General features: G+C 35.4%; 1 protein-coding gene and 1 long non-coding RNA gene across 8 annotated transcripts in view; one reads left to right on the forward strand and one right to left on the reverse strand.

Moving 5' to 3' along the window:
* The window catches only part of LOC110306669, a 38,475-nt gene extending 19,612 nt beyond the window's left edge, over positions 1-18,863 (reverse strand). Inside the window, exon 1 of the long non-coding RNA XR_002379304.1 lies at positions 18,768-18,863. This is a non-coding gene — a long non-coding RNA (uncharacterized LOC110306669). The remainder of the gene's footprint in view (positions 1-18,767) is intronic.
* Positions 1-24,294, forward strand: part of Dgkb (diacylglycerol kinase beta) — a 710,085-nt gene that overhangs the window by 538,852 nt on the left and 146,939 nt on the right. For all 7 annotated transcript variants that reach the window (XM_029484790.1, XM_021178688.2, XM_029484791.1 and 4 more), the window contains one exon: positions 715-910. In XM_029484790.1, coding sequence (XP_029340650.1) covers positions 715-910 — 196 coding nt within the window. The remainder of the gene's footprint in view (positions 1-714; positions 911-24,294) is intronic.

Here is a 24,294-nt window from a genome sequence, read left to right on the forward strand (position 1 = left end):
AAAGAAAGAAAGAAAGAAAGAAAGAAAGAAAGGAAGAAAGGAAGAAAGGAAAGAGAGAGAGAGAAAGAAGAAGAAGAAGAAGAAGAAGAAGAAAGAAGAAAGAAGAAGAAGAAGAAAGAAGAAGAAGAAGAAGAAGAAGAAGAAGAAGAAGAAGAAGAAGAAGAAGAAGAAGAAGAAGAAGAAGAAGAAGAAGAAGGAGAGAAGAGAAGGGGGAGGGGAGGGGAGGGGACGGGAGGGGAGGGGAGGGGAGGAGAAAGGGGAAGAGACCAGAGACCAAGCCAGGTACAGGAGGGTCATGAATTCAAATCTGTCATTCAAAAGAAGTAATGATAATAACAATTTCTTCATTCCTAAATTAGACCTTCTTCATCTGCAATTTGCATATTGGAGTTACAGAAATCACAAACATGCCTCTCTCCCAAATGTTTCCTATAGAGTAAAACACATTGGTGATGTGGTATGACTGTTTCTAATATTTAGAAATGGCAATGTTTTAATGTTATTGCATTTTTGTTCTTTGTACTGGCATGACTTTAAAATAACTTTATTTTTTTAAAAAGAGAAGAAATATAAATCAAGGAGACATGAAACACCTCCTCTCTCTCCCTCCCTTCCTCCCTTCCTCCCTTCCTCCCTCCTTCCCTCCTTCCCTCCTTCCCTCCTTCCCTCCTTCCCTCCCTTTCTCCCTCCCTTCCTCTTTTTCTCTCTCTCCAGTGTGATGGAGTACAAATAGATTTGATAAACATCTCTCTGGAAGGAATTGCAATTTTGAATATACCAAGCATGCATGGAGGATCTAATCTTTGGGGAGAGTCTAAAAAGAAAAGAAGCCATCGACGAATAGAGAAAAAAGGCTCTGACAAAAGACCCACTCTCACAGATGCAAAAGAGCTGAAGTTTGCAAGTCAAGGTAAGACTTCCCGAAATTATACATTAAATTGTTTATAACTCTTGTTCCAAAGACTACCTGGAAAAAAGAAAGACTTTCAGATGCCTATATATGATTAAATTTTAGAGGACTCTAAAATTATATATACTTAGGTTTTACTTCTTTTCTAGTCTTTTGATGGTGATAGCTTTTCTTCCATGGAATGCAAAATGTACAGTATGTGTGCAGTAAGAATCAAATAGAAAATACTATTCTGAGCTCTTTTGGAATTGACTCATCTTAAGTTATTGTACCAAACACCCAGTTCCTTTGTAAAAGACTTTTCTCTTGTCTCTTCAGGCAAGATATGATAGTCAAATCATCTTGTATTAAGTTACTATGGTTGGAGATACTTTTATCTGCTTCTGTTTTTCTATAAAGTTAAAGTCACTATTAAGGCCCTGATAAACAAGGAGCAAGGGATAACAAACAGGATCCACACCTATAGGAATGTATTTTTTGACACCATTATAATAGAGTTATATTGAAGAATGACAAATAATTATTGATAGATATTATAATTAGAGACACAAAAGTGAAGATTATCTCCATAGTTTGTTTATAAACGCACACATTATATATATATATATGATACTTTAATACTTTTAATTTCAAAAACTGTATCTAATATTATTAATAGCACTAAGAAGAAAGCCTGTTGATATAGGCATGAGTATTCCTCCCTGAAATTCTGTAACTCTGGTAGCTAAATCAGGAGCTACCAGAATTTGAAGCCAACTGTGGGTAAATAGAGGGTTATACAGAGTCAGACACTATCAAATAAATAAAGAGAAAAATATAAATTTTATTATCTCTGTAGCCAAAGCAAAATATGAAGAGGTTATTCTATAACAGAATGAGGCCTCAATATAACTAGGTAAATAATACATGAAATGGTTGGTACACTTGATATTCTCTTATGTAACTGACTCAAATTTAAGCTGGGGGCAATGACTTCTGTTAAGTGGAATTTAGTATCCCAAAGTGGCAAACATTGAAGGAGAGTGAGTCACATGTCCTTCATAAGACCAACTCAACGCAAAGTGGTGGTGACAGACAATTTGGGCAAGAAACTAATTAAAACATTTTGTAAGAATGAGTACAACAATAGGAAATGACATAAAAATGGAATTTTGAAGACTATATATACAGAAAACATGAGTATCTTGTCCTATAGGAATAAATAGAAAAGATGTACAATTATTACTTTGTAGAAATGTTGACAGCAATATTATATTTATAATGAACACCCAATAATTCATACTAAATCTATTTTGACAGGATATGATATTCAGATCATCATGGATCAAGTTACATGACTTAAATATAATTAGATTTCCATGTAAATATAAGTAGATTTCTCAGATTATCTGTAAAAATTCTGAATGTTAGAATAATCCTAGGACCTTAGTAAGAGTAAGATCAAGCTGTAAAACTTCTAATTATACAGATTACATGTTATATACTACAACGTATTCATTGCTTCTTAAGTTACAAATAGTTTTGTTATACATATATTTAATATATGTAGTATTTTTCAGGTTTCTGTTCTAATGTATGCATATTTACATTAGACTATATATTCGTAAATATTTTATATATTGAAATATATGGCATATTCTTCTCATCTCTCTATTCCTAATAATTACCCAAGTAAGTTACACTCGCCACTGAGCTCTGCAAGCCTCTATGGCACATGAATGCTCTTCCCAGGCAGAGGTGTGAAAAGGCAGGCCTCTATCACGCTTTATAGAACTAGCAGACATGTGCCATTTGCTTGGCTTCATCACTGCATGTGACACACTTTTACTGTAAGGTTGTGTATTCGAAATAAAGCAACAAGGATTCCAGCCTCAACTATTTTCACAGACCTGTTGTCAAGTGAAGAGTCTCTTATTCCTACTTCTCCCTCTCCACTGCGAAGCTGTCAGAGCCAGCTTCTCACACATAAGCAGAAAGGAGAGAATGCAAACACGTGTGTGGGGATTGTGGCTCAGAAATACTTTATCATATGGCATTGGTTGAACTCAGTTATATGAACAGGAAGAGGAGCAAGTTTGAGACTGATCAGGCTCAAGTGTCTGCTTCCTTTGGTAACTTGCTGTGCTTACATTCCTGACCTAGTTGTATTTCCAGATAAATTTTTGCAATATTTTATTTGAATATTTTAAAACCAATTATTATTGTCTTTCTTTTATTTTAATTTTAGAAAGTAAAAAAAAAAAAAGATCAATTTGGTGTATTTTGAAACATAGTGGCCAAATATTTCTCAAAATACTTGTAAGTTTGGTTTAATATTTATTCTGTTAATTATTAAGTGTTATACTTAATGTGTAAAAATAAATTTAATAGTAAAATTAGCCATATGTGCCACTTTCTCAAATATTTTAGTACTTTATTTTTTTTTAATTTCTTGATACAGAAACAGGTGTGATATTGTGTCATTACAGACATTGTTTTGTACTCTTAAAATATGTTTTTATAAACTCAGAATTTATTATGTTATTTTCATCATTTTCCACATCTCCGGATCTACTCTCCATTTCATGTACATGAACAGTGCTTTCTCATTATTTTAAAACCGTGTTTTATAAAGTCCTGTTAGTGGTGCCTATATTCTTTTAGGTATATGGCAATCTACTGGAGTGTGTTAGAAATACTACACTCGGGCTATTATAGATCTCTCTCTCTCTCTCTTTCTCTCTCTCTCTCTGTCTCTCTCTCTTATCATTATTATTATTCCTCTTCCTCTCGCCCTTCCTGTCTTTCTCTGTGTCTCTGTGTCTCTTTGTCTCTATCCCTCTTTCTGTCTCTGTCTATCTCGGACTCTGTCTGTGTCTGTGTCTGTCTCTGTCTGTCTCTCTCTCCCTCTTTCTCTTTTTCTCTCCCTCTGTATCTCTCTCTTTGGCTCTGGCTCTCTCCATTTCTCTGTCTATCTCTTTCTGTCTGTCTCTCTTGCTCTCTCTGTTTCTCTCTGTCTCTGTCCTGGTAGTTATCAATTATCATTAAAACTTCTTCGGTGGGACTCTAGACCTATTTTCCCCCTCCATACAGGTGATCTGTCTCTCTTGAGCTATGCCAGGCCTTGTACACACTGCCACAGCCACTCTGAGTTCATTTTTTTTTTCTAAAATCATTGTTTCTTAATAGTCACCCACCACCTTTGTCTCTTAACCTTCTGTCCTGTCCCCTGCAATGAACACTGAGCCTTGGAAGGAAGAGAATGTAGTATAAATGTCCTACTTAGGCTGAGAGCTCTATGATCACCTATTCTCAAGCCCTTCTGCCTTTGTGCTTTTCTGTGTTACTCACCATTTATTGCCAAAAAGGGAGCTTCTGCAGTGAGGCTTAAGAGATCCAACGACTTAGAAACAGTAGTCAGCATGGGCTTTAGAATAGCTTTGGCAACATTTAAACCCAGGTTAACAATTTCTACACTTACAAAATACCTAAGTGCAGCAATGAAAAACTAGAAATTACTTCTTAATATAAAGAATTAAGAGAAAGTTTGAACTATATTTCAAAACATATATAAAGAAACATATATAAGTGCAAAGTGCACGACTCAATTTGGTGCATGAAACCCTCAGGTCCCTTGGCTGCCAGGATGGGAGACGCCTAGCAGGTTCACTTGCTTGCTGTCTTTGAGAGCACTCAGGAGATCAAAATATTAGTCAGTGTTTTGGTTGGGAATTCTACTGCTGACTTAATTCAGAGTTGAACAAAATTATAAGTAATTTGCTTAATTATATTATCATTCCATTGAGACACAGTGAACTAGTTGGATATAATTCTGAAACATGCACTCACATGCTCCCCATTAAGCAGACGTTTTCTTTATGTGTGTTTATAAATACAAATGAGTGTATTAAATACAGACAGCATTGCCTTTAAATGAAACAATGCCGTAGACCAAGTTATCTTCCATGCTCCTGCCGTTAATACTTAATCTTCCCCGTGTCTCTGCAGCTACTGAGTTCATCTGAACGGTCTCCCTTCTTCTAAATTAACCTGAGAGAGATGTCTAATAAATTCACTCACATTAATGTATAAATGACTGATTGCAGACAAAAGGAGAGGTATTTGCATTTTAAAAGACATAAAGGCCTTCAGCTAAAACATTATTTTTCATCCTGCATTCTACTGAGTTATAGCTGTGATTCTTCAGCAGTTCTTAAAGACTTAGTTCAACTTCCTTACATTATTTTGGGACACATTAAAGACAAACTTAATAAAAATAAAATAAATTATTCCTATTAAATTGTTTTCCATATTAATTATTTTTGAATTATGAACACATTTATTTACATATGCACACATAAATAAATCACCATACTTTCAAAAGTCTATTCTGCAATAATCATTTAAAATAACACATCTCTGAATATTTATTGGAGGAAATGTAAACATGTACTACATATTATCACCATAAAACACATGAACCACCTGAAAATAAAAGACCAACATATTCAGATACTTTTGTTTGGCACACGATCCAAATGGCACAAAGCAATCAGTGGAAGCAAAAAATGACCATCACCAGAATCTAAAGGAAAGAGTACATCATTTGATAATAGCACTTAAGCTCATAAAAACAATGCACTAATTAGCTATTTCCAAAAAATAACAAGCTTATTCTCATTCGTAAAGCAACCAACTATATGACTGTCAGAGTAAGTTTGATTTAAACACATTCATCATTCAACTTCCTGTAAGAAGCTAGGCATAAAACTCAAAATGTTAGCCGGGCATGGTGGGGCACACCTTTAATCCCAGCACTTGGGAGGCAGAGGCAGGCGAATTTCTGAGTTCGAGACCAGCCTGGTCTACAAAGTAAGTTCCAGGACAGCCAGGGCTACACAGAGAAACCCTGTCTCGAAAAACCAGAAAAACAAAACAAAACAAAAAAACAAACAAAAAACAAAAAAAAACCAAAAAACTGAAAATGTTAATTCTGTGTATACAATGAACAAAATAGAGTAAATTAAATTTGGAGTGAAAGTCTGAACCAGATAGTAAATTCCATTCCATACATTTGTATGGACAGAGGTGGAAACCAATCACATTTAAAGAGCATCTTTAACCAGCATAGTAAGATGGGAGTAGGTTATGGCAAACATACCCCTATCTACTGATATGATATTCAAACAGTATATAGATGAAAATATTAAAATGCACCTTTGAAAGGCATTTTTTAACTCAAGTATGAGGATTTCACAAAGAACTGAGTCATTTTATTTCTAGTAGATTTACCTTGAATGGAAAGAGACAGTCATGCAATTTACCAGTAAGATATTGTTAGTTATTACAGATGTCTAAGGAAGAACATAGGAAGTTTATGTGGTTTCATTACATACCTGCCTATCAGGGAAGTCTCAACATCATGCTACCATAATAAAATATAAAAAGTGGAAAAGTAAAAGCTATGATATTCCCACAATTCATCTAAGCATTGTCAAAAATGTTAGAGGCTGACTACCTTGAAATTATTAGTAATTTGAAAGTCCAAAATTCTAACTCCTTGTATTTATACAAAGTAGTATGGCTTCTCACACTTATACATTTTTAAATATTGCTTCATTTGCAAGATGTTGGCTGCAATCAAAGGTTTGAAAACTACTGAGCAAAAGGTATTGCATTCAAACTTTAAAGCCAGCTGCCTGAATTCTCATTCAGTGAGTAAAGCTTTACACACAGGTATTGTCAGCCAGTACCTGTCATAGAAAAGGTTATCTTAAACTAATTAACATATGATGCCATCCAAATTTTTTTCAATGATTTCATTTACATTTAACAAAGCTAATTCTTTTCTTTGGCCAGAATATCCCAACTCTAACTTGTCACTCACTGATAGAAAATGAGTTGATTACCACTTACTCAATGGTTTAAAATTCAGAGTCAAACACACACATGTGCACACACATGCACATGTGCACACAGGTACACACTCATGAACACAAGCACCCACAGTCATACACACACACTTGCACATACACAATTACATGCACACACACAGAGACACACAGAGACACGCATGACCACATTGACCCACAGATGCACACAAGTACATTGATACACACGGGCACACACCCACTGGTGAACTTGTGCCTGTGTTTCATGTTTCTTTTTGGTGAGAAATCCTGTTGTTGAAATACAGTAAAATAACTAAATCAAGGAATATAAACATTCGTTAGACAAAGCTAAAACTATGTAAGTAGGCTAAGAAAAAACTAATGTTTAGAATCTTAAAAAAAAAAAAAAAAACCCAAGTGATTAAGGCTAGATGATAGCTCTGTGCTCACAGGTGCTTATTGCTAAGCCTGGTGACTTGGATTCAATACCCAGGATACAAAGATGCAAATAGAAGAAGAAGAAGAAACCTGACTCTCACAAATGAACCCCTGATCTCCACACACATCATAGCACATACATTGCCACATACTAATACATACATGTGCATGAGCATACACACTAAAACAAATAAATATTTTTTAAAACTAGCCTATAATGAGTTATTATAGTCACTATCTTTCTACATAAAATGTACTATATGTGAGTTCAGGCAACAATAAGTATTTCTGTAGTGTAATATAGGGTTTAGTCAGGGTTTTCTAGATTTCAAAGAATTATTATGAAATGAATCCCCCCCTCTCTCTGGAGTTTATTGGAATGATTTACTGGTTGCACTCACACCAATTAATCTACCAATGGCTAGCTGTGAATGAAAAGTCCAGGAATCTAGTAGTTGCTCAGTTCCAGAATTCTGGGTGTCTCCGTTGGCTTTCTTTATTATTATTATTATTGTTGTTGTTGTTGTTGTTGTTTGTTTGTTTGTTTTCGAGAAAGGCTTTCTCTGTTCAGTCTTGGTTGTCCTGGAACTCACTCTATAAACCAGGCTGGCCTCGAACTCAGAAATCCGCCTGCCTCTGCCTCCCAAGTGCTGTGATTAAAGGCTTGTGCCACCACCCCCGGCATTGGCTTTCTTTAAAAGATGTGATCTTGAAAAAGTAGACTCCAATGCCAGTGAAGGGCTGGATGTGCTAGCATGGCAAGGGCAAGCAGGCAAAGAGCAAACCTTCCTTCTTGCATGTCCTTATCTACAATTCTAGCGGGTGTGACCCAAAGTAAAGGTGGGTCTTCCCACTTCAAGATCCTGTTCAAAAGCCATTGTCTTCCTACCTCAAAGGTCTGGCCTAGAAATGGATTCACTCACGTGAAACCAAGCACAGCTATCACAGGTGTGCCCTCCATTTCTAGATTGTAGTTCATTCAATATACCATCATTGACAACCAAGAATAGCCATTGCAAGTTCACACTTGTCAACTTGAAACACACTCTTACCTCCATATGTCATGATTAATTTCCAAAAAAAAAAAAAAAAACCCAATAACCAGGTTATAATGATGCCTAAGCCTAAGTTTCCCATGTACATTCTCAAATGCATTATAAATTTAAAATAAATAACAATGCCTTTGGGGGATCATCCTTTCAGTCTTCTCTTAATTGATATTACAACATATGATAAAGAAAATGAATGAAAATGCAAATATATGTACAAATGGAATCTTAATAAAATAGACCAAAGCACTTGTGTTAACGATAATCCTGGTTTCTACAACTGTTCACATGGCCTTAGCATGTAGTTATAACTACTTTTCTCTACTACCCATTCAGTAATTCCTCTACCCTCTGCAAGCACCTCAGCAGGTTTTATGTCTTTTTTGAAAGGAGTGACCCATATCTACACTACTCACAGGTCTGTATACTTTGTCATCCTGACTGAATTAGGCTGTTGTAGTTTCCCATTATATTTAATCACAGGATATGGTAGTACTAAGAGATGTCCTAAAGAATCGCCTACACTCCAGACATAATCTTCCTTACCTCCATTGGGGAGAAACAATCCGTTTTCACATGGTGATCTAGATCCACCACCCCTCCTAAAACTGCTATTCCTTTATTAGCCTGTTGGTTGAAGGGCATTAGAAGCCCACAATGAGGAGGGTGGAATCTGAGCTTCCAGTTTAATGGAATGTCTCTTGTGGCTCCTTGCAGGAACACTCTCTGTTCTAGAAAGAAAACATCTGGCCAAGCAGAACTTAGGGATTCAGGAACAGGAAGCAAAACTTCCCTTGTGGGTCAGTAGGAGTAATAGTGAGTGAAATTGCTCTCTTTTCCCTCCCTTGATTCCTGGAGCTGTGTACCCTGGCTATGGGAGAGACTGTACCAAGTATCCGATGTACCTTCTTCTCAAGAACCCTACTCCATCCCTCCAGGCTTCTGCCACCTAATTGATGCTACAACTGTGCCTTCAGAATATCATTCTATATTCCTAGCAATATTGCTGCTTCAAGATCATAGGGGAGATAATAAGGTCAGTGGATTCCATGATTGTGGGGCCATTGTCATACTCCTCTGGCTGTGTGTGAAGTGAATTCCTTGGTCAGAGGCAATACAGTGTGGAATACCATGATAGTGGATACGGCATTCTGTAAATCCATGGATGGTGGTTTTGGAAGAAGCATTATGTGCAATAAAGGCAAACCCACAACCAGAATAAGTATCTATTTTAAATACCAAACACATTGTTATTCCATTTTGAATTCGGCATTCATTGTAGCACTAAGGAAGAAAGATGAGAGACAAAAGATAGACAGTGAGTATTCTGATTGGATAGTAAGGGATATTTTCATATCACATAGCTTCATTGTTGCTTTTCTTATAAATGGCAGAAATTAGGAAGAGAAAAAGGGAAAGAATTCAACACAAACTACATGCATCAAAGGGAATAAATAGGAAAATATCTGCAAAGCGTTGGCAAGCTTTGACATCTTCTTTTGCCTGTGATGATAAACAAGATAATTAATTCTGTCTTCATCTTTTAAGTGAGGATATAAACTCTGAGATTGGATTATAATGTATGTATACTGTACATTATATTATGAAATAGCTGCACAAAGGGGAGTTAAGTAGTAGGACTGTCACTTTCTGTGTCTTGAACAAATCATACTCATCAGCAAGTCTGTGCTAAGGACACTTGTTAGCCATTGTTATACATTCTCTACAGATTTCTGGTTTTTTTTTTTAAGGGTAATTTAGAAGGCAGTGCCTATCTTGCCTAAATATAAAAGCAATGTTCATCTTAGAGCTGTAGATGCTGTATTTGGCATTCAAAGCCAGGCAAGCAGAATGACTTCCAAACATTTAAATTCAGTGATTAAGTCAATTAAATTTAGAAACAAGAATAGGATTTCATGTTGCACAATTATACCTAGATGTTAAAATTATTGAAAAAAGATCATGGCATTTGAAAGGTTTCATTTCACACATACACAAAATGCATTTAACAATATCATGATAATTTCAATGGCTGAAAACAGATAGATCCAAACATTTGCTATTTAGTAACCTTTAAAGGAGATGTCTCAAAATGAGTTCTTAATTGTATGTTTTTAAACTGCCTCTTTAGAAATGTATCAGCATTTAGAAATGAAGTAATTGCACATACTTAATAAAGCTACCTAAATACCAAAATTGAAATGTAAGATTATATAATATATCTGGGCATCTTAAAGTGATAGCACTACATAATTTTATGATATATATATAGGTGCATGTGTGTGTGTGTGTGTGTGTGTGTGTGTGTATACATATGCATGTAGATATGGAAGACTGAACAGAACTTCAATTGTCATCCTCAGAAATGTTCATAACCCTTTTGAAACAAGATCGTCCATTGGCCAGTATGCTATGGAAACTATGTATGATAGTCTGATTGGCTACCAAGAGCTAGGAATTCTTTTACATTTGTCTTTGTGACACTAGGATTTCAAATGGACAATACCACTCCTGGCTTTTTTTCTGTGTGGATTCTGGGAATCAACTCAAGTGTTTTTATTCTGAGATGAGCCATCCCAGAGAACATCACTGATTATATATATATATATTGCACATACTTAATAAAGCTACCCAAATACAATATTTGAAATGTAAGATTATATAACATATCTGGGCATCTTAAAGTGATAGCACTATGATATATTTCTATGATGCATATAGATGCATGTGTGTTTGTGTATGTATACATATGCATGTAGATATGGAAGACTGAACAGAACTTCAATACAGTCCTAAGTGAATGTTAGCAATAGTAGAACAAATAAGTCAAGGAAAACTGAATAAAATGAATTTTTAATAGCAAAAAAAAACCCAAACAAACAAACAAATTTGTACCTTAGCAATCAATATAGCAGGAGCCTGAGAAGACTGAAAGAGATTTTTCTCTTTGTGGCCCTTATTTCAAACTCATAGCAAACCTATGAAACCTGATTCTTGCGGCAAAATACTTACATTGCAAAGTACTGAACACTACCTAAAGCCCTTCTTCATTCCTGGCCACTGATTTTAATTGTACCTTCAAAAAAGATGGAAAATATAAATGTTTTTAACATGATACCTTGTACAGATGATGATGGTGTATGGTACCAGTAACAAAACTAGTATCTTTCTGCCTGTGACATCTATACAGTCCTAAGTCTGCTAAAAATAATGTCAAGATTTTATCCAGATTATGAGTGTGTGTGATTGTAACTAGACTTCAGTTTTGTAGTAACTGAAATCATGTATATAGATATATAGATATGTGGATGTGTATCAAGTTAAAACAGCAAGAAGTATATAAGTAGTGATTAATTAGCAACCTGTAGAGAGTGCATTAAAATGTGAAGCCCCATAGTAGGAACTTCAATATGAACTAACCAGTACCCCCAGAGCTCCTTGGAACTAAACCACCAATTAAAGAAAACACATGGTGGGACATGTAGCTCTAGTTGCATATGTAGCTGAGGATGGTCTAGTTGGTCATCAATGGGAGGAGAGGCCCTAGGTCCTGTGAAGGTTCTATGCCCCAGTATAGGGGAAAGCCAGGACTGGGCATGGGAGTGGGTGGGTTGGAGAGCAGGGGAAGGGGGAAGGGAATAGGGGATTTTCGGAGGGGAAACTAGGAAAGGCAATAACATTTGAAATGTAAATAAAGAAAATATCAAATTTTAAAAGGGGAAAGGGAATGTAGAATGTTTGTGTGTACATAGGAGTCAGGTGAAGTTTCATAGTCCACATATGAAGCCACCATTTGGGCTACCTCCATCGAAAGTGCTGGGGCAATCTTGTCCGTTCAGAGTGATAGATAATTTGCAGCTGCAGTGATAAATGCCCCTCGGATTACTTATAATTCCTTGTCCTATTATCAAGGGTCTGGGAGAGATTGATGACAACAAATTAGAGGGCATTTTGAACATTGTAAACATGGAAAACTGTCACAAAGCCATGGGGTGACTTTATTAAGAGTGGACCTAGGTTGAGATTAAGATTTCCTCCTATTTTAAGGAGTTCACTTTGCTTTCCATCAAGATAAAAAAAATAATAATAATGCCGAGGGACATCTGGAACTCAATTCAGAAGTAAACTTCAATTTATTTGTGGAAGGACATCTATCTCCCTTGAAGATTTCAATACTGGAGGGATATTGAACTTTCCTCTTAATTATAGATTTGGTTCCAATCATTTCTGTTGTTGTGATTAAATGGACACCCTCTAACACTTGGTTCTCCTTCCGTGCACTTGCATAACTCACTGGAGTGTCTCCCAGAGAACAAAGAAGCCTGTTTCTTGCATGAGTCAAATCCTACCATCTACTAATCTTTAAATAACAAACTCGGGTTAACCAAAGCAACTTGCCACTGGAGTTCCATGGCCATGAATTTGGTTTCCATGAATATAGTCTTTTATTCTAAATATCTAATTAGCATACGAATAGTAGCTTCTTGGACAGTATCCAGCCCATTCCAGTTTTTTTTTTTTTTTTTTTTTTTTGTGGAAATTGATAAAGATGAAGCTCACAGTCCTTCTAAGCTGATTAATAAAAACAGTTTCAATGTTCACCCTTTAGCCAGCACTATGCATTTATAAAATCAGGTTTTCTTTTTAAATGGATGTTTCAGACAGAGTCTTTTTGATGACTTTCCCTTATCAACAATTAATCAAATTAAGCTAAGCATCGAGGCTCAAATGTTATAAAGTAGCAGACATCTGAAATAAGGCTAAAAATCTCCATGGATAAACATGACTAATTTAAACAGGCCCAAGGGAGCTTTTTTGAGAAGGTTCAAATGCCTCCCGATGAATTCCACACTGTTACTCTAATTATCCCATAACAAGGCACAAAATAACAATCTCATTTCATCCTTATATTTACAAAGCTGTTCCCATTATCCTTATATTTCACCTGTTCAGGCACTGAAGAATTGCTCCTCATTGAGAGATTCATTAAAAGAGAATAATTATATTATATTTCACAGATTGGCAGAGAGAAAATGTATCTTTGAACAATTCCATTTCCCCGAAGAGTTGTTCATTTCAGAATTGCAGACAGGTCTATTAAGTATTTTCTACCCTTTTTAAATATGTCAAAGCTAACCATTAATACTGAAAGTAGTAATATTATTCTGATTTAATGAAGGAATTAGCTGCTATTTGTAAAATGTATTTTTGTGAATGAAACACAATTGTGACCATATTTTTACAAAACCATATTAACCACAAAATCACTAGAATCTTCATTTGCAAAATAATTTAACCTAATGGTACTTATCTTCAGATTTGTAGAATGTCAACTTGTTTCTGCACTAATTTTTTTTAAATCAAAAATCTACATAAAACAGATTTTCTCACTAAATCTGTAGTGTTTATGTTTTCAGAATATCTAGTTAGAATATGAGTAAGAGAAACCCTTCCAATACCAGTCAATTTAATTTTTAGATTTTCATTTAGAAAAAGATTACAGAACTGTGGTTAGAAGTCTTTCATACTTTAAAAACACATGGACATAAAATATGGCCAATTAGAAAGAGCCCTAGGAAGCATCATTTTATATCAGAAAACATTGGTATTATGAAATGAGATAGCCATGGTCAGATCCAAGTATAGCTTTTAATATCTTTTAAGTCATTAAGAAAAAATTTAAAATATCAATCTGTGATGCTTTCAGCATGTGTCTCAAATGCTAAGTGGCAAGCCCATCTCTGCAAGGCCTCAGCAGACCAGGATTTGTTACATCCCACATGAAATGTTCAATCAGTCATGACTGAGAATGAACCAGACAGCAATGTATTATTCAGTATAGCACACTGAGTGACATGGGAAATAACACACAAAACACTATCTTCCCAAAAACTTACTAGGGCTCTAGGATTATAGGCAGAAGGAAGAAAAATAGGAGAAGTAAGATAAGTGCATAGGAAAGTAGTTCGGATCTGGCTGGTTATTAACTTTAGGTGTGATTCTGCAAGCTCCTGCTTTCTCCAAGGAACTCACACGAAGGAGCAAGCAATCTGGCTACCAATATGCCTAGAGGGGCAGCTGGGTTTTGTCTTGAGATAATTACTTCCATAGTGGTGGAAGTCACATCCTGGACTACTCCGCTTAAAGTGTTTTCTTTTTGTTCCACAATTTAAAATATTATAGTTATTTGTGGTATCTTCAGTCTTAAAGTAGGTATAAGGAGAGAGGTTAGGTCTCATCAACCTTATGTTATTACTGACATTCAGTCAGACACTCTTTACGTGATTCATTGACTGAGCAGAGTCATTCGAAAACCTGACCCAAAGTTAAGATAGCAAAGAATACAGTGATCAAATCAAATAGCAGTCTTATCAGTTTTAACCAATGGAGGATCTGATTTCCTGTCACTGTCCAGACTTTTCCTACTTGGTGATAATGAATGCTTAAAATATCTTTTGTCTTTTTGTAATTTTGTCGAGACCACCACCAAAGCACCAGAAAAATCTCATGAGAATTGTGAGCATAGAATAAAACAAAGAATCAGTGCATCTTTCACTGGTTTATCAGGATAATGGGTGCTCTTTAGACTCTACCTTCCAAACAAAGCAATAAGTTTATCAAATTTCAACAGTAATTTAATTATGAGGAGATTTAAAAGACTTGCATTGAATATAACTGCATTTTTTCATTTAAGTTGAGATGTGGTGACATGCTCACAGAGCTTTTATGAATTAGAGGCTGGATTTAGGAGTTGTACATTTCTGTAGTTATATATTATTTTAACATTCTTCAGGAATATATATATCTTGCTATTTCTCAATTAATTAAGGCTTTAACCCAATATGCTCCAATATTATTGAATACTATATTTTACATTTCCATTTTGGTTTTCACTTTTGATTTCTGCTGTTTTGGTTTTTTGTTTTATCTATATGTTATCTTATAAACATTACGTCTCATCCAAATGTTCATACAAAAGTCAGCAATCAACAAGCAACTATAACAGGTGTTTTCAATCTCAAGGAAGTGACTGAATATGCTGTTTATGATAGATACTGAAATTTAATTTCTTTTGCAAGTCTAGAAACCACTTTGTGATCCAAAACCTTGGTAACAAACAAGAGTAAGATAAACAAATCATTTTAGAGGTAAAATATGTTTTAAACTAAGAAAATTTTCTCATAAAACCAACTGTTGGGGTATGCTCTCATACATAAGATTGATTACTAATAGTGCTCAGATAAAAGCTTTTACAAATGTGTTATTTTTGTTTTGCTGTGCATGTGTGTGATTTTGTGTGTGTGTGTGTGTGTGAGGGTGTGTCTGTATGTGTGTGTATGAAATGAAGCATGGAATGACATCACTTGACAAATGATTATGAAGGTCTCAAACATCGCTCAAGGCATTGCTTTTCACTGGAAGATGAAGTAGAAGTGGAAAGAGGCAGGCAGGAGCACAAGGTTACTTTTTATTTTTATTGTTCAAGTTGAGACAGGAACAAAGCAGTGTTCTCTAAAACATAAACTATTAAAGCTTTTGTTGGAAATGAAAAGACAAGAATGGGTAAAGGGGTAAAGAGGTTTTTTTGTAGTTTTGTTTTGTCTTTTTTCTTTTTTTCCTTGGGTGTTCTTCCAATGAAAAAGCATTGCATGGAGACACTACCACATGTTGTCCTTGGAGCTCCACACAAGTGTCAGGCACACTTGCTCCAACAAGCACAAATCAATAAACCAAGAAATGTAAGAATCATTTAAAAAAAATAGTGGAATTAGAACAATTTCTGATTTTACCTAGTTTGAAAGATTTGTAGTTTCTGCTCCTTTGTCAAAATAAAGAATCTGTTTCCATTACTATGTTTATCCCAATAAACGTCAACTACAATGCAGTTGACTCTTTGGAAATACTAAGATACTAAAGATTTTTGGGTTTGTTTGTTTGTTTGTTTGTTTGTTTTTGTTTCTCCAAACAGGGTTTCTTTGTATAGCCCTGGCTGTCCTGAAACTCATTCTAGACCAGGCTGGCCTCGAACTCAGAAATCTGCCTGCCTCTGCCTCCCAAGTGCTGGGATTAAAGGTGTGCCCACCACTTTTGGTTGTTTTTGGGTTTTTTTTGTTTGGGTCCTGGCATATTTTTTGGTGTCATGTCTACTTACTGATTGTTTCTCCCTGTTATTTAGGAAACAAAAACAAAAACAAAACACGTGGCACATGTTATTTGCTGATGTTATTCTCTTACAAATATGCCATCTCTGATTCTCTTGAAAGAAAGGTAGACACATAAGCAGTTGACTGTGACGTCCTTCTACGGGGATCGTGAAGTATAGTCTACCTTAGCAACCAGTTCAAGTTGAATCTGCTGCCCTTAAATTTCAGCAGCTCCTCCCGGAAGTACAATACATCACGAGCCGGCCAGTTTACAGGAGCCCTCTCAAGTAGCTTTTTACTCCATTAATTTATTTATTCACTTTACATTCTGATTGCAGCCACCATCCTAATCCCCCATCACAGAGCCCCCATTCCTCTTTCCCTTATCCTGTGATAAGGGAGAGGCCCCCCTTGGTACAAATTGACCCTGGCATATCACATTACTGTAGGAGTAGGCATATCTGCTCCTACTGAGGCCAGATAAGTAAACCCAGTTAGTGGAACAGGATCCACAGGCAGGCAACAGAGTCAGGTATGGAAAATGAAAGCTACCTAGCAAACTAATGATATTGTTAGGTCCTACCTGCTCGGGTGAGAATAAAGTCGAAGAGAAGAAAGAGGACAGGTAATGAATGGGTCTTAGCTATACTGCAAAGCTCTTGGCAAACTCGTGCTGACTGTGTGCCAGTAGATGTGGCAATAACTGTCAACAAGATGTTATATGGCTTCAGTCAGTGGAAAAGACAGAATGGGTTGGATACTTTTATTTCGGGTCTAGAGAGCCTGCTCTGCAAACAACTCTCCTCAGACCACAGCCAGTATACATATATGTCACTTGCAGATCTCAGGGGGAACTGGGTGTGAACTCTGACATGGTTAGAACATTCATTGCTAGAATCATTGATCATACTTGGCAATGAGTTCTAGTCACCTTATATGCTATTTCCTATTTTTGTTTTGTTTTGTTTTGTTTTCAAGGACAGACCTGGACAAGAGTGTCATTCAAAGTCCTGCCAGCCTTTCAAAAATGATTTCCACTGTTCAGAATCATTCCATAGCTGCCTTAAATATGATTTTTCTCTCTACCCAAATCTCTCTATGTTCCCCTTCACACACACGCACATGTAAAATATACTCATATAGCTCTTTTTCCATAAATGACCACAAATAAACAAACTATGCTTTTATTAACACATTTTTCTTAACTTAATTATTTTCTTGATTAACGGATGGTTTCTGTCTTCATTAAAAACTGAGTGGGACGGGCAAAACTTTAGATGAAATGGGACTCAGAACTGGAATTGAGCAAACTGACTACATTTATGCTAAATTTGTTTTATTTTAGAGTTAGTAAATATAGTTTTAATAAGTCATTTTACCATATGCCATTTATACTTAATAGACAGATAACAGGGAAAATTATACTAAGACCAGAAGTGTCACTATACACATGAGTCAAGTCACTCACTAAGTAGCTTAATGTCTATCCAGTCAATCTGATTGTGAAAGTCCCCTCTCTCATTCATTTTAGCCCAAATGCTCTTTTTGGTGCTTATTAAATTCAACAAAGTTGATAACATTATCAGAGCCTTTACATTTGTATTTCCCATGCTTGGAATATGCTTGTCTCAAGTTTTCATATTGTTTCTCCTTTATTTCTTTAGGATCTCTGAAAACAAGTCTATTTCTATATACAGTATCAAAAAAATGATCTGATCCCCTATCTAAAGCAGAATTCTACTCCTTCATTTTTCACTATTTACTACCTTTTATAAAGCTTTAAGTACTTTAATGAACTAAAATTTCTTCAGAAAAAAAATGTACATATCACAGATGAAATGGTTGATTTTGATTCTTTAAAGATTTATTCATTTTTATAGTGTAGGTATGAACCTTGTGCATCCAATCAGCCTGAGTCAACAGAAGTGGCCGGGAGCATCAGCACACCACCAGAAGTTTTTTAGTGAGTTTCTCTCTATGGAGTCCCAGTAAGGCAGCTCAACTATGCAGTGTCCGGCGAACCAATACAGGAATGTAGTTAGCGAAGAATATCACATGTCCATTCACATACTTGCTTAAGCCAAACATCCTATCTCCTGTGTCTGCATCAGTGAAGTGCTCCTTCACAAGTCTGCCTTAGCCTTTCACACCTGTGTCCACTTTAATGAAACATTCCATCAGGTGATTGCCCCAGCAAAACACTGTCCAACAGACTTTCCAAAAAACCCTTAAGTTTCTATTTCAGATACCAGTGGAAACTCCTTTGGTTTTCAGGTGCACTGATCTTAGAAGTAATTAAGGTATGAACTATGAGTTAGTTTTGAGGTAGTAGATGGCATAAAAGCCAGAAGCTTACCCTAAGTGGGCCTCGTGCATGCTGTCTTTTCCCACAGATGCCAACGTTTGTGGCTGTGTCCACTGTGAGGTTAGTCACTTGGAGTCACTTGGAGCTAACCTGATTGTAACCTGATACATATCCTTAAAGCTTAGACTTTTTCCATTTCAAAGGTTCTCCCCTTTTGTTGCATCATAATAATGAAAAGAAGATATGTAAAATGGATCTAACAAAACCCAAGCTGTGCCGGGTGCCCAGAGTCACATGATGTTGCATCACAGGGTAGACAGAGTCAAGTGTTATTTCTTTTTAAACTTTTAGAATAATGCTTAGTGTTACTTTCCAGTTGACTTGTAATTTTCTGCTGTAATAGTCATAGCTGTGGTCCAGAATCCTAGGGACTAACAATGCTTTTGTTGGGGCTTTCTATTAAATTCCACACTGTATATGTGCCCAACCATGCAGGCAGTGCTATAGGTTTTGCTCTATAACATATGGTTCTAGGTTAAGGGCACATTTGTCTGCATTGCTGCAGATTCTTGTCCTGTCCTATATTTACCACAAAATTTCATTCTTTCTATGTCAACAGGTAAGGAATGCACACCAGCCATCACAAGGAAAATACTATGTTACCTCTAAAATCCAGAAAGGCATATCAGGATGTTGCTTCTTTCTTAGTGCTGGGATAACAAGCCATAAGGCTTTTGTGTTGTCATTTACATTGGAGAATATGTTTCAATGTACTGCAGACCTTGTGCATATGAAGTAAAAGAGCCTGCACAATATTCATACAATTTATCTGGTCATGTTCTTGAAAGACATTTATCGATGTCCAGTACAATGTATTATTGTTACTCACTGAGCCAAATAAGGTAGTTAATCTCAATTTTACCCTGTCGGGAGCTACTTATAACCTTAAATAATATCATGGACCTCAAAGGACTATTGTTCATGTGACTCATATCTACTGCAGTTTACAATTCCAGAAATTAAAACTAATAAAGTAGTTTAAATTAAAATTAAAAGTAGTGATAAATTGAAAATTTAAAAGAAACAGTGAATCTATGACATACTAATATAACATGTGTTTCCATACTATGGAGAACTACTAAGTTTAGCAGTACCATACTGGTATTTTCAATAAACCTCTCCACTGCCTGATATAATGGAAGCTGGCTGTATTCATCTGCAACTCCATCCAATCTGTTGTACATTTTAGTTGAAGTGCAAGAAGACAACCAAACCCTGTAAAGATATACAGTGAGAAAAAGTGTGTGCTAACTGTCTTCTCAAATATTTTTAGATATTATTCTTTAGCTCTATATGAAAGTTGAACAAGAAATAGTCTATTAAAGTTTAGTTGAAATGTAGACTGTAAAAACCTTGATGATTTTTTTATTATTATAAAATATCTATAGTTTTACATTGAACTGTGAATTAGTTTCTAAATGCCTCATGTTCTTAAAAACATTGTGAATTAACCATTTAAAAATATCAGTTTTCTGTAAGATTTTACTTATCAGTGCAGGATATTTGATGGTCTAAAATGATGCTTTTGATGATCTCTTAAATGCAAACCTTTAATATTTCTAGTTTTCATTTCATTTTACTTTTTAAGATAGAATGCAATGTAATATAGGCTAACCTCAAACTCACTGTATTGATGAGGAGGACCATACACTTCTAAGCCTCTGCCTTCATCTGATTACTGAAACTGCATGTGTATACCAACATGCCTCATATGCATCTTGGTTATGTAACCCAAAGCTTCTTGAATGCCAGGCAGTCTACCAATTGAGCTCTCTCCCCACTTCACTAATTTTCAACAAATTGTACTCTGTGTGTATGTGTGTGTGTGTTTAAAATATATCTTCCAAATATGCATGGTTTCACTCTCAGTAAGTAGCTCATTGAGGTTCAGAAAGAGAACAAAAGGTATTCCAGGAGTTCTGCTCACACCACCACCAAGTCATAAATGTTCTTCCCAGAGCAAGTGCCATTGGCTGATATGTGTCTTAAGTGGTTTAACCTATTACCTTTTACCATAAATAAAATTTTAAAAGATCTACAAAGGAACAAAGACCAAACAAAATTTTAATTTTTTACCAGGGACATCTTAAGGCTTTTAGACTCCTGTGATTGTTGACAATGAAGAGTGCATTTTTGTCTACTGCGGATTGCTGGTATCCATATTTGAGAGAACAGTTGATTATAGTGGACCAATGACATGTTCTGCATTTACTGCATGTCTTCTTCATACTATATTTGATAGAGCTCAAGACAATTGACAGAACATTGAGGACCTTTTACGCATATAAAGCCAGTGCCATTGATTCCAAACAAATTCTTCTTTTTTTTATTTTTTAATTTTTTTTTTTACGTATTAATACATTTACAATTTCAATTACATTTCCAATGCTATCCCAAAAGTCCCCCATACCCTCCCCCCCCCACTTCCCTACCCACCCATTCCCATTTTTTGGCCCTGGCATTCCCCTGTACTTGGGCATAAAAAAGGAAAAGAAATGGGTGCACTTTTTCATTTTGTTGCCTGTTTAGTTCACAATGAACATATTATTAATCTGCTAACAAACATAAATACATCTTGTACTGTGAATATACATATAATTATGTTACTGTTTGATTAAGTTTATAGTTGTCTACTGTCATATACCATGGTTTATCCATATTTTATGACTTCAAGGCTGATGTCATAAATGGAGATACACTAGAGAACATCGTATTTGCCTTCCTTATATATTGGTCAAAAGAACAAGAAATGATAATTGATACACACAGATCAGAAACTATATGGCATCTACCAGTACCAAAGTTATGCTCTCCAACAATTCCTTAGAGGATCTTAAAAATGGCCATGTGGTAAGCCTACAGGTTCAGTGATTAAGATGTGAGCTGGCTGCAAATGAAAACTCCACATATTACTTGATTCCTGCTTACCCTTATTGTATTAAGGGACGGTGGCATTGATTAGGTTTCAGGAGACCAGTTTCACCTTGGCTATGGATCCACCAGTGCACAAACGTTCTGGAAGTTTCTCAGCACTTAACTCACAATTATTTGAGTAAATAATCCCAGGCCCTTTTGCAACTGGAAAAATAACCACATTACACTCTCAACCTACCTAGGTATTTTTCTCTGAAGACAGATACTTTTCCTTGGTAAAGAGCCAAAGAATCAAAGTCAGGTCTGGAAAATGAATAAAGTATAACAATTTTGAGTGGTGGTGATCAGAGAACCTGCATTTGACCTCAGTCTTTTTTTCTTTTTTTTTATTAGGTATTTTCCTCAATTACATTTCCAATGCTATCCCAAAAGTCCCCCACACCCCCCCCCACTTCCCTACCCACCCATTCCCATTCTTTTGGCCCTGGCATTCCCCTATATTGGGGCATATAAAGTTTGCAAGTCCAATGGGCCTCTCTTTCCAGTGATGGCCAACTAGGCCATCTTTTGATACATATGCAGCTAGAGACAAGAGCTTCGGGGTACTGGTTAGTTCATAATGTTGTTCCACCTATAGGGTTGCAGATCCCTTTAACTCCTTGGGTACTTTCTCTAGCTTCTCCATTGGAAGCCCTGTGATCCATCCAATAGCTGACTGTGAGCTTTTTTTCTTTTCTTTTCTTTTTTTTTTTATTAGATATTTTCTTCATTTCCATTTAAAATGCTATTCCGAAAGTCCCCTATACCCTCGCCCCACCCTGCTCCCCAACCCATCCTCTCCTGCTTCCTAGACCTGGCATTCCCCTGTACTGGGAATTTATTGTACACACTCAGCAGCACCTTTATGTACTGCTCAATTAATTTGTTTATTGAGCTTACAAATATTCTATTCTATCATTTTCTAAAGGCTATGTGTTTAACAGCCTATATTTTGTTTCATGTAATAATTAACATCTTTTATGTCTGTTAAGTTTCATTTCCTGGTATCTATGACTTGAATATTCTATTTTTTTCATTTTTACCAGGAATAGATAGATGCTCCACAATGTGATCATCACCCAGGTTTCCCACAGTAAATTTCCTCAAATATTTTCAGTGGCACTCTTCCCTTCTTCTGAAGCATAGCTCTTACAAGTGTTCTATGGCCCATCATCTACACTAAATTCATCTGGTAGATATTTCCAAGTTATTTTTTTCATAATATATCTTCCTTGGGTTGTAGTCTTTATACTGTGTCTTCATAGTGTAATTATTAAAACAAATTGATAAAAGTTATATATCTGGGAAATAATTCATTGATGGAGGAGAGATAAATAAGGAAAAGATTAATCAGGATATATCATATATATTTAAAAACATCCAAACACATAATCCATAGAAACTAATCATGACTAGAGGAGCTAGTGACATAGATCAATGCATGGCATACATGAGTTTCTGTGTTTAGTCCTAAGCACTGAAAAAATATTAAACAAAATAAAGTGAAATTCTTGCTCATAGCCTGGGAATGGACATGGTGGCTTGAGTGCTTGCCTAGCATACTCAACATACTGATACCAACCCATACAAACAAACAAATTGAAAGACTGAATAATTTCAATAATAATAGAGAATGTGTATAATGTAGAAGTATATGAAAAAGCTTAGTGTGAAACTATATAGGGTATTAATACTATTTTACTTTTGATATGCATATATAAATTTAAAATAGAATGCAATTACATTTATAACCTGAAATAATAAATAATGAATTTAAAAGATTATTTTAATTTTTAGACTTCCTAGCATTAGCTATTACATTTAAAATTAAAAGTATTAATTTTTATTGCAAAAATACTTATATTTGTACTTAAAGAATGAAACCTGTATGATTGTGATACTATTTTCTTCACATATGAGGTGAGGTAATGGAAAAGTTTACATATTATAATATCTGAATCTTTTAAATGAAAAAAACCTAAAGAGTTTATATGAAATTTTAAGTAAAACATGGTCTTAAAAGATAAAAATAAATAAATGGTGTAATTTGAAAGAAGGACATTGGATATAGTTAGCAGTGGGAAACTGAAATAAATTACTTCCTTTAAATTTTAATTTTAATTCATGTTAACTCCAACATTAGGTTTTTGTCACTAATTGAAGCACTTGTAGGTTGATATTTACCCATACACATGATGCTAAAGATGCATATTTTTTGTAGACATTAAGGTACATCTCTCTAATCTTAAGAGAAGTTCCAGCTCTCTACTTCCATATGCGTGTGCAGCAGCCAAAAGCTCATCTTTCATGGAGAACATCTAGTCTTTAACCTTTACTGCTGTTTGATTCTACCCAATTAATATGCCCAGTCATACATTAGAAATATGTTAAAACTTGAATTAAATGTCTTAGATGAAAGCTTATAATACCACATCGTTTTCTGGGAGAGACTTTAATTAATTGAAGTATGAAAATATTAAATGCCTATAAGCATTTTCTATACTATTAAGTCTTTTCCTCTTACAAATTAGTAGGAAGTACAGTTTGAGATCGTGACAATAGTTATAAGTACCTTGAGTCAAATACAGTGTTAATAATAACCTTT

Source organism: Mus caroli, chromosome 12 (genome assembly GCF_900094665.2).
Source record: "Mus caroli chromosome 12, CAROLI_EIJ_v1.1, whole genome shotgun sequence".
NCBI lineage: Eukaryota > Metazoa > Chordata > Mammalia > Rodentia > Muridae > Mus > Mus caroli.